Source organism: Cucurbita moschata, unplaced genomic scaffold (genome assembly GCF_002738365.1).
Source record: "Cucurbita moschata cultivar Rifu unplaced genomic scaffold, Cmos_1.0 Cmo_Scf00004, whole genome shotgun sequence".
Lineage (NCBI taxonomy): Eukaryota > Viridiplantae > Streptophyta > Magnoliopsida > Cucurbitales > Cucurbitaceae > Cucurbita > Cucurbita moschata.
The window spans coordinates 1,127,637-1,143,734 of NW_019268520.1; the positions used below are offsets into that span (position 1 = coordinate 1,127,637).

The 16,098-nt window shown below is 38.7% G+C and overlaps 1 protein-coding gene across 1 annotated transcript; it reads left to right on the plus strand.

Annotated features, from left to right (window-relative positions):
* Nucleotides 1–11,646: 11,646 nt before the first annotated feature.
* On the plus strand, nt 11,647–12,923 carry LOC111442193 (probable O-methyltransferase 3). The gene is made up of 2 exons (XM_023079488.1): nt 11,647–12,419; nt 12,498–12,923. The coding sequence occupies exons 1-2, from the start codon at nt 11,655–11,657 to the stop codon at nt 12,795–12,797; spliced, it is 1,065 nt and encodes a 354-aa protein (XP_022935256.1). The 5' UTR covers nt 11,647–11,654; the 3' UTR covers nt 12,798–12,923.
* Nucleotides 12,924–16,098: the final 3,175 nt, after the last annotated feature.

A 16,098-nucleotide genomic window follows, 5' to 3' on the forward strand; every position in this document is an offset into this window, starting at 1 on the left:
GAAGGGCGAACATGCGGCCCTGTGCATGTTAGCCCACATTCACTCAAGTAAGATCGATGGATCGATGCGCGACATCATCAAGGAACATTTACACAAAGACCCATCGGCCAAAGCTGTTGTCGAACTAGCTAAGGCTGGAAAGACACGGCAGTTTTGGGTTGAGGGGGACCTCCTGATAACCAAAGGAAACAGGTTGTACGTCCCAAGAACGGGGGAACTGCGGAAGAAACTCATTCAGGAATGTCACGATACCTTGTGGGCCGGACATCCTGGGTGGCAAAGAACATACGCCCTAATAAAGAAGGGGTACTTCTGGCCAAACATGCGAGACGACATCATGCAATACACCAAGACGTGCCTCATCTGCCAACAGGATAAGGTCGAGAAAGCCAAAGTCTCTGGACTCTTGGAACCTCTACCTGTGCCAACAAGACCCTGGGAAAGTGTATCTCTGGACTTCATAACACACCTCCCAAAGGTCGGGGAATATGACGCCATCTTGGTCATTGTAGACCGATTCTCCAAATATGCGACATTCATCCCCACTCCCAAATTATGCTCGGCGGAACTCACAGCCCAACTGTTTTTCAAACACGTTGTAAAGTTATGGGGCATTCCGTCGAGCATCATCAGTGATAGGGATGGCAGATTCATTGGGACGTTCTGGACTGAGTTATTCGCTTTCTTGGGAACAACCTTGAACATCTCCTCGAGTTATCACCCTCAAACCGATGGACAGACAGAACGGTTCAATTGCTTGCTCGAAGAATACTTACGTCACTTCGTCGACGCTCGCCAAAAGAACTGGATACAATTGCTAGATGTCGCCCAATTTTGCTTCAATTGCCAAACCAGCTCATCTACAGGGAAGAGCCCCTTCGAAATTGTAAGTGGACGACAGCCGGCCTTACCCCATATTATTGATCATCCTTATGCAGGAAAAAACCCTCAAGCTCACAACTTTACAAGGGAATGGAAGCAGACAACAGATATAGCCCGGGCATATTTAGAGAAGGCTTCCAAGCATATGAAGAAATGGGCGGACAAGAAGCGTCGCCCCCTTCATTTTCGTGCAGGAGATCAAGTCCTTATCAAGCTGAGACCAGAACAGATCAGATTTCGTAGCCGAAAGGACCAGAGACTAGTTCGTAAATATGAAGGCCCGGTTGAAGTCCTTAAAAAGATCGGAGCTACCTCCTACCGAGTGGCACTACCCGCATGGATGAAAATCCACCCCGTCATTCATGTGAGCAACTTGAAGCCCTATCACCCTGATCCAGACGACGACCAACGAAATACAACCACAAGACCGAACATCGATCTGAAGCAAAAAGAGACAAAGGAAGTGGAAGAGATCCTAGCCGACAGGGTTAGGAAGATAGGAAGACCTGTACGGACGATTCGTGAATTCCTTGTCAAATGGAAGAATCTCCCTACAGAGGAAACAAGCTGGGAACGCGCCGAAGATCTGAACTCCGCCGCCACCCACATCGCAAGGTATGAAAGTAGTCGGTTGACAGGGACGTCAACCAATTAGGTGGGGGAGGATGTCACGGTCATGCTTGTCCAGGGCATGTTGCCCATGGCCGCATGCCCATGACAAGCCAAACCCTTGTCATGTCTTTTCATTCTAGTGTTTTTCCTTTTGTAATTCTAAAGCGTATGACACCTCAAAAATATCATGTCTACGCCTGCCAGAACTAAAATGGCCCAGAATGTACTATAGGGGGATATGACTAGTCGTCAACTTCTCCCTACCCAAGGTTATATATGCTAAGCCGTTGTTATCTTTCTCTTGCTTGCTTATATAACGTCTCTTTCTCAAATCTCTCTCTCCTCGTTTTCTAAAACCTTCTTTTAAAACCGAGGCTAGAGGCTTGACCGTACGTCGCTTGGCCGTAGGCGACGCAAGAACAAATAGGCTCAACTCACTTGTCGCTGGAAAGTGAGTGCCGCACAATCGCTAGTCCGCTGCCTTCGAAAGCGCGATTGTGTCACTCAGCAACCATGCGAGAACCTCATTTCAAAAGAAGGCTGAATTTTGGGCTAAACAACCTCTCGAGTTGATTCATACAGATATATGTGGACCAATTACCCCATTTCCTTTATCAATTTTTACTCACGAAAAACTAGTTTATTTTCTAAAAGAAAAACCGAGGCATTTGAGGTGTTCAAAAAGTTCAAAATGATGGTGGAAAAGGCAACTGATAAACACATCAAAGCTGTACGATCCGATAGAGGTGGCGAGTATACTTCGATGACTTTCATGGAGTATTACGAGGAGCAAGGCAAAAGGCGATTTCTAACCGCATCGTACACTCCTCAACAAAATGGTGTGGCCGAGAGAAAAAATCAGACCATTCTCGACATGGTTCAGTCAATGCTCAAGAGCAAAAGGATGCCAAAGGAATTTTGGGCAGAAGCCGTGCAATGCGCCATCTATGTGCAAAATCGATGTCCACATGCGAAGTTAGATGATCAAACACCACAAGAAGCGTAGAGCGAACAAAAGCCTACAACTTATCATCTCAAAGTGTTCAATAGTGTGGCTTATGCTCACGTACCAGATCAACGAAGAACGAAGCTCGAAAACAAAAGCAAAAGATATATTTTTATTGGGTATGATGAGAAGACAAAATGATATAAGCTACTTAGCCCGATAAGCAAGAAGGTGATGGTGAGTCGTGATGTGCGAGTAAATGAAGCAAGCGAATGGGATTGGAACAATATGACGGAAGTTAATATTAAAGTAGGAGAATCATCGGTCGTTGCACCAACAAGTATACCAACAAACTCAGGAATTTTGGATGATGAATATGAACCACGACAACCCAAAATGCGAAATTTGCAAGATTTGTATGATTCAACAAATGAGGTACACCTTGTGTGGCTTCTGGCAGATGCTGAAAATATTAGCTTTGAAGAAGCGGTGGGAGACAAGAAGTGGCAAACTACCATGGATGAGGAGATTAAAGCGATTTATAGCAATAATACATGGGAGTTAACAGAATTATCGGAAGTAAGCCAACCCATTGGTGTGAAGTGGGTGTTCAAGAAAAAGATGAATGCTCAAGGCATGATAGAGCGGTACAAAGCGCGACTTGTTGCGAAGGTATACAAGCAAAAGACGGGAATCGACTATGATGAAGTGATTGCTCCCATTGCAAGAATGGAGACAATCCGATTGCTCATTTCTCAAGCGACTCAATTCAAATGGCCGGTTTTTCAAATGGATGTCAAGTCAGCATTCTTGAATGGTGTGCTTGAAGAAGAAGTCTACATCGAAACAACCACCCGGTGTTAGGATCACACAACAACGCACACGCTCGATCTAGATGAACACAAAGAAAAGGATAGAGAAAATTGCAAGGAGAACTCTGGCTAAAAGGATTTTTTTTTTTATTTTTTTTTTATTTTTTATTGATGACTTCAGGTATGTACAACAAGAGTGAATTACAGAGAATAGAAAGTATATTTCCAAAGCTCTATTGGACGGGATATATATATGGTTCAGTCTATTATATATAGCTTTACCAGATTTAATCATCTACTATATATAGCAATTTACCATATATAGCTTTACCAGATATAACTTTACCATATATGGCTTTACCAAATATGGCTTTACCAAATATAGCTTTACCGGATATAGCCGTTGACCAAGCTATAAATACAGAGAGCAGACTCCATAACTTAACAATTCTCTCACTTGGAGACTGATCCTACACCATACCAATTAGGGCTTTGCATAACCTTAATTTTCCAACATGACACATTTTGTCAACATGTCTGTTGGATTCTTTGCACCCTCTATCTTCTCCAAACACATATCGCCTTCTTCCACTAACCTGCAAGTGAAATGGTACCGTCTTCTAATGTGTTTTGTCCTTGAATGATAGACTGGGTTTTTCACCAACTGTATGGCACTCTGACTATCTATACAAAGGATCTTCTTGCACTGTTTCCGGCCTAATTCTTCTAGATAGTCTGTCATCCATATCATCTTCTTTCCAGCTTTAGCTATGGCCACGTACTCAGCTTTAGTAGATGAAAGAGCAACGCATTTCTGAAGCTTGGACATCCAACTTACTGTTGTTCCATCTATAGTGTAGATATATCCAGATGTCTCTTGCTGGAGTCTACATCTCCACTCAAATCAGCATCCACAAAACCTTGCAGAACTACTTTGCCATTGTCATAACAAAGTATAGTATTGGATGTACCTCTCAGATATCTCAGAAGCCATTTCACAGCTTCCCAATGTTCCTTCCCTGGATTTGCCATGTACTTGCTACCAACTCTCACTGCATGTGTTATGTCAGGTCTAGTGCAGACCATAGCATACATCAAACTCCCAACTGCAGAAGCGTACGGAACTAATGCCATGTGCTCACGTTCCTCAACTGTCTTGAGAGATTGCCCCTTTGACAATTTAATATGATGTGCCAGTAGATCTATCTCGAGAAATCCTCATCACAAGGATCTGCTTCGCTGCACCTAAATCTTTCATCTCAAATACTGAAGACAAGCTTGCCTTCAGGTGGTTTATCTTCCTCATACTTGATCCAGCAATTAGTATATCATCCACATACAGGAGTAGAAACACATAAGAATCAGTGTATTTCTTGAGGTAGCAACACTAATCCTTTTCACTCCTATGAAAACCACTCTTGCTTATGAAGGAGTCAAACTTCTTGTACCATTGTCTCGGTGCTTGTTTCAGTCCATACAAGCTCTTATTGAGCTTACACACCATGTGCTCCTTGCTTGGAGTTGCAAACCCTTCTGGTTGTTGCATATAGATCTCCTCATCTAGATCTCCATGTAAAAACGCCGTTTTTACATCCATTTGCTCAAGGTGCAAATTCTCCGATGCAACAATACTCAGCAGAATTCGGATAGTAGTTAATTTCACCACTGGAGAGAAGATTTTGGCATAATCAATGCCTTTTCTTTTTGAATATCCTTTAACTACTAACCGAGCCTTAAACCTCCTTCTGCCATCTGGTTCAACTTTGATTCTGAACACCCATTTATTCAACAGAGCTCTCTTTTCTGTAGGCAACTTAGTCAGCACTCACATATTATTATTTTTAAGTGAGCTCATCTCATCATTCATGGCTTGCTCCCATTTGGTTGAATCTTCCACTTGTAGAGCCTCATCAAAGGACTCTGGTTCTCCTTCGTCAGTCAGCAACAGATAATGTAATGAGGCTGAATATCTATCTGGTGCTCTGGTAGTTCTGGATGATCTTCTCAACACCTGCTCAGGTGCAACTTGCTCCACGTCTGGTTCTTCAGCAATAGAATCAGGAGTTTCTTGAGCTTCTGTTGTAACATCACTGCGTGAATTTTCTTGCCACTCAAGTTCAACTTCCACTTGCTTTGTAGTCTCAGGGTTTATCTTCTCTTTGTCCTTGTACATGACATTTTCATCAAAGGTCACATCGCAGTGTCTTAGAATTTTCTTATTTTTCTCATCCCAAAACCTATATCCGAACATGTTAGAGCCATAGCCTGAAGTAGCATTTCACAGCTTTAGCAGCATCAAGCTTATCTCTCTTCTCTGGATCAACATGAACTTACGCTGTACAACCAAAAGCTTTCAAGTGAGAGTACTTGAGTTCTTTCCCTGTCCATACTTCTTCGGGCAATTTGAACTTCAAGGGTACTGACGGCCCTCTATTAATCAAATATGCTGCTATGTTCATAGCATCAACCCAGAATGTCTTTGGTAGTCAAGAATAAATTCTCATGCTTCTTGCTCACTCATTCAATGTTTTGTTCATCCTTTCTGCAATGCCATTTTGTCTTGCCTTACCGGGAATTGTTCTTATTAACCTAATTCCCTCAGCTGCACAAAATGTTATAAACTCTGATTCCATTATCAGACCTCAGGTATTTGATCTTCAAGCCGGTCTGATTTTCAACTTCAGCTTTCCACTTCTTGAAGGTGGTGAACACATCTGACTTGTGTTTCAGAATGTAAACTCATACCTTCCTGCTGAAGTCATTGATGAAGGTGACATAGTACCTTGATTCACCAAGTGATGAAATTGGAGATGGTCCCCAAACGTCTGTATGAACCATTTCCAACCGCACTTTCTTCGGTTCTCTGGCAGCCTTTGTGAAACTAACTCATTTCTGTTTGCCCATAACGCAGCTCTCACAAAGACCCATATCAACAGATTTTAAGCCTTCTAAAGCTCCTTTCACAGTCAGCATCTTCATTCCTTTGACGCTCATATGTCCAAGTCTATTGTGCCATAGACTTGAATTAGAAGCACTCTCAGCAGCAGCAGTCATGTTTATACACTCTGCAGTAGTGTATAAGGTTTTGGATTTTGTGCCACGTGCAACAACCATGGCGCCCTTCACAATCTTCCATGAACTCTTTCCAAACTCTGCTGTATAGCCTGTGCTATCAAACTGACCAATAGAGATCAGGTTCTTCTTGAGATTAGGAATGTATTTGACATCTTGTAATGTCCACTGATTTCCTGCTCGAGTTTGTATGGAAACATCTACCTTCCCTTCAATCTCCAGAGTTTTGTTGTCGGGAAGATACACCTTCCCGAAATTTTATTATTTGAAATTTCGAAACAATTCCTTACTTGGAGACGAATGGAATGATGCACCTGAATCCAAAATCCAGGAATCAGCTGGGTTGTCCACACTAAGGATTAGAACGTCCTCAGTATCTTCTGTTGTATATACAGAATCATCATCATCTTCAGATTTATGATTCTGCTTCTTCTTCAGTTTTGTACAATCTGTTCGAAAGTGTCCTCTTCCCCCACAGCTCCAGCACGTTACATTGGGTTTGTTTAGAGATTTTCTCCGGTTCTTTGATTTTGATCGCCCATGTTTGTTTGAGCTTTTTGATTTACTTCTTCCCCTTCGATCAACACTTAGAGCATTGCCTGATGAATCTCCAGTTTCTCGTTTGCGAATACTTTTGCTGAGAACTACATCTCGAATTTCACCAAACTTCAGTTTATCAGATCCTCGGAAACTGCTGATTGCGGCAACAACAGTATCCCATGACTCGGGTAAGGATGACATCAAAATCAACGCTTTAATTTCATCTTCGAAATTAATTTCCACCGAACTTAGTTGACTTATGATCATATTGAATTCATTTATATGATCAGCAACAAGTCCATCTTCAGACATTTGTAGATTGAACAATCTCCGCATCAAATACACCTTGTTCATAGCCGATGGTTTTTCATACATATTTGACAGCGCCTTCAATAGATCTGACGTTGTCTTCTCCTTGATAATGTTGAACGCCACGTTTCTGGATAGCGTGAACCGGATCAGCCCCAAGGCTTGTCAATTCTTAAGCTTCCACTGCTCCTTGGTCATGGTATCCGGCTTCACCCCCAACAGAGGTTCGTGAAGATCTTTCTGGTACAGATAATCTTCAATCTGCATCTTCCAAAAACCGAAATCGGATCCATCGAACTTCTCAATTCCAATCTTTGAACTTTCTATCTTGACAGATCGTGGTGAATTTCGCCTTGCTCTGACACCAGTTGTTAGGATCACACAACAACGCACACGCTCGATCTAGATGAACACAAAGAAAGTGATAGAGAAAATTGCAAGAGAACTCTGGCTAAAAGGATTTTTTTTCTTTTATTGATGACTTCAGGTATGTACAACAAGAGGGAATTACAGAGAATAGAAAGTACATTTCCAAAGCTCTACTGGACGGGATATATATATGGTTCAGTCTACTATATATAGCTTTACTAGATTTAACCATCTACTATATATAGCTTTACCAGATTTAACCATCTACTATATATAGCTATTTACCATATATAGCTTTACGGGATATAGGTTTACCAAATATGGCTTTACCAAATATAGTTTTACCAGATATAGCCGTTGGCCAAGCTATAAATACAGGGAGCAGACTCCATAACTTAACACCGGGTACATGAAAATTGTAGAAGAGAAGAAGGTATTAAATTTGAAGAAGGCGTTTTAAGGGTTGAAGCAAGCACCGGGAGCATGGAATACTCGTATCGATACATATTTCAAGGAGAATGGGTACAAGCAAAGTCCCCACGAGCATGCACTTTACACAAAGAAGAATGGAGGTAATGTGATATTTGTTGCTCTTTATGTTGATGACCTCATTTTTTTGGGTAACAATGATGAGATGAAAGAAGAGAAAGGCACAATGACACGAGAATTTGAGATGACAGATTTGGACTTGTTGAAGTTTTTCCTTGGTTTGGAGGTTAAACAAGGAGAGACGTGTACTTTTATATCACAAGAGACATATGCAAAAGAGATTTTGAAGAAGTACAAGACGGAAAATTGCAACTCGGTATCAATACCAATGGAACCAGGTGCAAAACTCTCAAAGTACGATGAAGGAGAACGAGTAGATGGAAATAGGTACTGAAGTTTGGTAGAAAGCCTTCACTATCTTACATGCACAAAGTCACGTCTTTCATAAAGTGTTAGCATTATAAGGCGGTTCATGGAGGAGCCGATTTATTCTCATTAGAAGGCGTTTAAGCGAGTTCTATGGTACATCCAAGGAACGGTGTCACTTGGGTTATTCTACTCGAAAGCAGAAGATTACAAGTTGGTTGGTTACTCTGACAACGATTGATGTGGAGACATAGACGATTGAAAAAGTACATCAGTATTCTTTATGGACAACACAACATTTACTTGGCTTTCAAAGAAACAATCGAGCGTGATGCTCTCGACGTGTGAAGTCGAATATGTGGCAGCATCTTGGTGTGTATGTCACGCGATATGGCTTAGAAATTTGTTAAGCAAGATGGAGCTAAAGCAACTAGGTGCAACAGTGATTCAAGTTGACAACTAATTAGCTATTGAGTTGGCAAAGAGCCCACTGAACCATGAAAAAGCAAACACATTGACGTTCGTTTTCACTTTATCCGAGATCCTGTGAAGGAAGAAAGTGTGGAATTGCTGCATGTGGCAAGTCAGGATCAAGTTGCGGATATTTTTACAAAACTGCTACTAAAAGTACTTTTTGACAAATACGAACTACTCCGTAGGAAGTGAAGAGGAAGGGTCAATTGAGACATACAGAAGGAAAGATGATGAGAAGCAGTCTATCGAAGTGTCGTTCTCAAAGAGAGAAAAATGCTAGAAAATCGAGAGTAATTCGGGTGAGGAAGATGAGATCCGATGGATCCGGACCTAGGTCGATCACAACCCACAACCCAACCTTCAGCCATGACCCGTCAGCTCTCCAACCCAAACCTGCAGCCAACATCCACTACCTGCATGCCTGTAGCCCGAAAGAAACCCACGCCTGAGGCCCAACCTGCTATGGCCCAGTATTCGCATCATCCCATACCGCAGCAGCCGCACCCATGCCTCGACCCACATCTCGACCCGAAGCAGCCTGCACACGCGTCAGCATCTACTTGTGTCATATGTCACACTTGCAGCAAAACACCTCCTCGGCTTAGTTGGCTTAAACAGTTCTGCGGCTTAAAACTCACCCTTTCAGCTTGGTAAAGGAAAATTAGCCCTCAGTTCATTGTTTCGACCTTCTCTAAGCTGAATTTGACCTTGTTTAAGATAAATAAGGTCAGTATAAGAGTAAATTTCTCAAATTTAAGTTGAATTGAGTTAATAATTCTTAGATTACTAAGAAAACTAGATTGATATTCTAGTAGGAAATGACAACCGACAATAATTGAAACAATTTTGAGAAACGGGAGTGATCGTGCTCAAATTAGGAAAAACACGGGCTAAGACCAACCAAGTAAATGGTGATTAATTGATATGTTTATGATATGATATGATATGTTAAGATATGATATGTTGAAGGCATTCTCGGGATATGTTATGTGACTATTATGATATATGATATGATATTATATGTGATGATGAGAATGGTACGTCTGGAAGCATGAATATATTATGATATGGCATATGTGTAACATGAATGATATGATATGATTGACATACAAATGACGAATTGGCATGAAATAAGACCCCAATACACGCATGGAAGATATGATAAAAATGATATGGTATGAAGAAAGACGCTAGCAGGGTTGTAGTATATGATAATGAAAATGGGAAAATATTGGGATCTCATGCATTATTGTGTGTTCATGCATCGGGGGATACCTCTTCTCCTTCACAATAGTACGGACACGTACGCTATGAGATAGGGAAACGATCATTATGTTTACCATAATGCTGCCATGATGGCTGCAATTCCTAATGGGTGTATGACATCAACAACTACCAGAGAATGCTTGCCTGACCAGAAAGGGGTCTAGGAGGTGTGTGAACTGACAGATGTGTCCATACTCGCACGTGTGGACCGTGTGTAGGAAAATTAAGTACACATCCAATTGTCCGTTTAGGATAGCTGCCGTAGGAAAATAGACTATTATAATTGGTCTCACTCATGAAATTGGATGTGATTGCATTTAGTTTCAACAGGGGAGTCGCTTATTGAGCATTTCTTAAAATACTTATTTGATACTCTCATTTTTTAGGTAAAGGCAGTACGACTGATGGTGACATCGCAACTAGGAGATCGTGACACATTCTTAAGATAGTTTCGTAATTTGAATTATTAGACTATAGGTTAGTATAGGTTAGTTGCATTTTCATTTACTAGCATATAGGTTAAGTGTAGGACAATTTTACTTTATGTTATTTTCCTTATTTCAATTTGTATTAGTTTGTTTAAAGGCTTTAGATGAGACATGCAAGACCAAAGTCATATTTTTATTATAAAGTTTTCAGTGAAGCATTTCCGCAATATATGTATACAGTAGCGACTTTAGGTCAAGTAGAAAAATCTAGAGTTGTTGCAGCTGGAATCAGAGCTCTAAGTTACATATCTTATAGACTAGTATATAATATAGGCTTGACATGTTCCATGGTTCACTCGTCCATAAGATAAGAAAAGGAGAATGTTGTGATGATATTTATTGTGATTTGCTCTAAGTATTAAATGTTATGTAGCATGAAAATTGATGAGCTATAATTATATCATTTATTGCAGCATGATGCTTGATTTAATTTCGCTATTATATGCTTGCTATGCTATATGAATTTTTTTTGTTATAATGTGTAATATGATATACATCGAATCATCTTGGTTTCCAGAACCATACTGCCCAGAAGACGTGGAAGAGGAACACAAGGAAAGGGACAACTCCTATTAGAGGTAGAGGAAGAGGTGAGGCTGAAAAGAGTCCACCTTAAGAAGGATCCAGTAACTAGGATGGATTCAATTGAAAGTATTCGTGTTGATTTGTGGGGATAATCTTCCTTCTCATAAGGGAGCAGTAGGGGATGTGACCATGTTACACGAAAATCTTAGATTGGTATGGTTGGCTCCCATTTATAAACCAAAAATTTCCATATGGGAAAATTATTGTTATATTGAATTCCATTAATTGGAGAAGGAAGATTAATAGAGTTTAAATAAAGGATCCTTCCTATTAAATAGAAATAAAGATGAAAAATTAAATTAAACTTTTCTTTTTACTTTTTTTTTGTGACGAATATCAAATATAGTTTCATTAAGTCTCATTAATTGAGTTATGAAGGAAGTTGAGTCTGTTGTGTATATATATATATATTTGGGTTGGCATAGTTAATCGTTGAGGGAAATCATGGGAGAGAAGGAGAACACAGATGAGTTGATTGAAGCTCAAGCCCGTATTTGGAACCATACATTCAAATACATCAATTCCATGTCTTTGAAATGTGTTATTGAATTGGGCGTTCCAGATATCATCCATAACCATGGCCAACCCATAAGCCTATCAGAATTAGTGGAAGCGCTCCATATTCAACCCTCCAAAGCCCATTGCCTTGGCGTTCTAATGCGCCTCCTCCATCATTCTGGCTTCTTTTCTCAAACTCAACACCAGAATCATCAGCATCAAGAAGTAGTGAAGTATGGTCTTACACCCTCCTCTCGATTTCTCCTCAGCCCCAATACGACGACTTCGACGACGACGACATTACAAGCCTTACCCTTTGTGTTTCTAGCCCTCCATCAAGCCATGATGGCTCCATGGGAAACCATGAGCAGCTGGCTGCGCACTGCAGATGGCTCTGCCTTTGAAACGGTGCATGGGAAATCAATATGGAATTACGTTGCTGATGAGCCTGATCTTAGAAATTTGTTCCATCAATCCGTGGCTTATGATTCTCACCTGATTGGGAGGATCGTGACGAGGCCGGAGTGCCGAGACGTGTTCGAGGGGGTGAAGTCACTGGTCGATGTTGCCAGCGATCGAGGCATTATAGCCAATGCCATAGCGGAAGCATTCCCACACATCACTTGCACTGTGTTGGATCTCCCCCAACAAACCACAAAAGGGTTGAACTTAGCAATACAAATTCCACCAACAGATGCAGTCTTACTCAAGGTATGAAGGTTGCCCTTTAGATTTCAAACCTTAAACATTCCGAAAAAGTACTTAGTTTGGGATTTTGGTGATCATCAGTCAGTTCTACACCAATGCAACGATGAAGAAGGCATACAAATACTGAAGAAATGTAAAGATGCAATTAGTAGCGCCAAAGGTGGGAAAGTGGTGATCATAGAGGCAGTGCTGGAAACGCAGATGGAAGATGAGGAGTCAACTGAAACTGAGCTTTGTGGTAATGCGTTGATGATGGCCACTTTCAACAATACGAAGAGAAATGAGAGAGAATGGAAGGATCTGTTCATGGCAGCTGGTTTTAGTAACTATAAGATAAGTACTTTCTTGGGTTTAAGGTCTCTTATTGAGGTCTTCCCTTGAATCTTATCCTTCACAACGTCTACTACCAAATCCAATAAATTTTATGCCCTTTTTAGTTAATGTATCCAAGAATAAGAATGACAATCCATCAGATAATAAAAGATTATTATTTTGAGATCAAAATTATAAAATCGGTGCATCTGATTTGATTAGGTATTTCTCTCTCATTTATTCCTCCTATTTTCACGTAGGTTTCCTCCATTTGCTAGTTTCCTCACAATATTTTGACTAAAGCAACGTCCCTGGTAGGTAGTGTATTTAGTTCATGTAACACCCTAATATTTTATCTGTCTAATCTAAGGTCATTACTATACTTAGAAATGCGGAATATACATTTAATGGGCCCTGTTCATTAATGCGACTCGCACTCGCCTTTTATTACCTCAGAGAAAAATGGTTACAAGGGAAAAAGAGAAAATTGGAAGAAAGGAAAAGAAACAGAAACCAAAAATGCATATTTTATTCTACCTAAGGTTTATGATGCAACCAGATTCGGCCTAGACAAAATGGAAAAAGAACAACCAACTACCCTATGCATGTGCCACGATCCTGGGGGATACGATGCCGTCGTCGTTGTCACATGGGTGCCTTGCCCTTACCTGCAAAAGTAAAGTAGCACGAGGCTTGAGTATTTCTAGAATACTCAGTAAGTGACCCCCTATCGGGGTTATGCGACAAACACATGCAATGAAATGTTGGGACCTATCGTTCCGTTTCGTTTCTTTTTCGTTTCGTTTCGTTTCGTTTTTCCAACGGTGTAGTCCTCACAGGTAATCGTGGACGTGTATCATATACTCTACACGCAGCCCATACGTGCGAGTATGGGTGCACTAGCTAGTTCGCACACCGCTGGGCCACTGTCCCTAGCCGGTGGGCATGCTCTGGGGGCCCACCGGGACCCATTAAAACTAAAACCGTCACGGCAGCGCTATGCAGAGCATAACGATCGTTGTCCTGCCATTTGGATGTACGCGTCCGTACCCTCGTGAGGGATAGGGGTATCCCCCCAAATGCATGAACACACAATATGCATGAGGTCCCACTAGTCCTACCGTCATCATTTAATGAGCATAACCCCGCGTCACGTTTTCATGCTTACATGTCATTCTCATTCTCATTTCGTTACATATCATACATATTCCTAACGGGGTTTAGGAAGAAAGACCGAGAAGGGAAAAATAAAATATAAGAAAAAAAAAAAAAAAAAGAAAGAGCGGAGGCAACAACTACCATGGATGGGAGGAGGTTAAAAGAAGAGGGAGAAAGAGGAGATTAAAAAAATATCATTATTAAAAAATAAATTAAAAATTTTAATAAAACAAGTTTTTTGTAGTAACAAAAACAATAATAATAAAAAATAAAATAATGATAGAATAGACCAAAGTTCTACCAAATTCAAATATAATATAAAAGTCAAAATACCACCCACCTAAATTTTAGGGACGAAAAGTATAATCTTTTCCTAATTTTTTAAAAATTATTTATTCAATATAAAATAATTAATAGTTATTATTTTCATTAAATTTTAATTAGTTATTAATAAATTAGCATAAAAGCACTTTAATTATCTTATATTAATATTTTCATTAACTGAAACTTATCTAGTTATTTCTCACTAATTAAACTTAATTAGTTAATATTAAGTATTACAATTAATTAGTAGCTTAAAAGTACCATTTCTCTCACTATAATTAATGGATTAATTAAATAATGCAATAATATCTTAATAGTAATTTTAATTCATAATTGATATTTAATAGTTTCTTAATGTTAATTTATTTCTCTCGCATCAAGTTAGTCCAATAAATAACTATACGCCCAATAAACTCAAATACATCATCAAATTTGTTAAATAAGTAAGTTTTCCATTCATATGTAATAGATTTATGATCTTTAAAATGTATCTAATAAAATTTTAAAGTTATAAATTTTGTGTCCAAAAATCTTTTAATCTTCACCTTCTTATATGACAAAGTTCTCATTTTTGTCCCAATAGATGTAAATCCTTTTTTTTTTTAATGTAATAGATAGATTAGTTAATTTTTAAAAATGTTAAATGTGGAAAATAAATATTAAAATTTTATTAACCTGACTTTGCACGCATTTAAAATTTTCATTTTTAATTTTTAAAATATTTAATTCGTATGTGACAAGTTTTCATCTTTAATTTTTAGATTAGTTCATTTTTAAAAATGTTAAATGTGGAAAATAAAGATTAAAATTCTATTAACTTGACTTTGCACACATTTAAAATTTTCATCTTTAATTTTTAAAATTTTTAATTTGTATGTGACGGGTTTTCATCTTTAATTTTAAGATTAGTTAATTTTTAAAAATTTTAAATCCATTTTTTTTTGTTCAACGGTGTATTAGACGTTAAAAAAATAAAATAAGATATTATTGAAAAAACTTATAATGGAGGTTAGAATTTTTTTTTTTTTTGGCATTTTTGGCTCTTTCTTTAGTTTATTAATTTAGAGAGTATGTCATTAAAAGTTAATTATAAAAATTAAATTAAGTTCCATTACAAAATTCAGTTCCACAATCGGTTTGTTGGATTTTTTTTTTTAAAATGTAATTTGATACCTCACAAAGTTTTAAATTATCAATAAATACTAAATTAATTAACAATAAAGGAGTCTCAAATGAATTAAAAATCAATTAATTCTAGTTTATTTTTTCAAGATTGAGGAGGAGTTAATATTGATTGAAAGTTTACCGATAAAAAATGAATTTTCTTTTTTAGCAACATACGGATACTTTTTAGGGGATCTAGTTATGGTTAAAAAAACATGAATCTCTACAACGATATTCCTCCCCTCAAACAATGTACACCGTAGAGCCTCCTTTGAGGCCTATGGAACCTTCGAACAACCTTCCCTCAATTGAGGCTCGACTTCTTTCTTTGAAACCCTCGAACAAAATACATATTTTTTTCGACACTTGAGTCACTTTTGACTACACCTTCGAAACTCACAACTTCTTTGCTCGACATTTAGGATTCTATTGACATGACTTCCATGTTAGAAACCACGAATCTCCACAATGGTATGATATTGTTCACTTTGAGTATATGTTCTCAGGGTTTTGCTTTTGATTTTCTCAAAATACCTCGTACTAATAGAGATAATATTTCTTATTTATAAACCCATGATCTTCCTCTTAATTAATCAATAATTAATCAATGTGAGATTTCCCACCGACATTTCTATGGTATTTTATTTAGTGGGTTAGGTTCAAATATTGAACATATTTTAAAGCAATGTTTTGGATTAGATTTCACAAGAATAAAATTTGTATA

Coding starts and splice junctions, on each gene's coding strand:
- LOC111442193 (XM_023079488.1), top strand. CDS start 11,655: ATGGGAGAGAAGGAGAACACAGATGAGTTGATTGAAGCTCAAGCCCGT. Junction 12,420..12,497: donor CAGATGCAGTCTTACTCAAG/GTATGAAGGTTG, acceptor GGTGATCATCAG/TCAGTTCTACACCAATGCAA.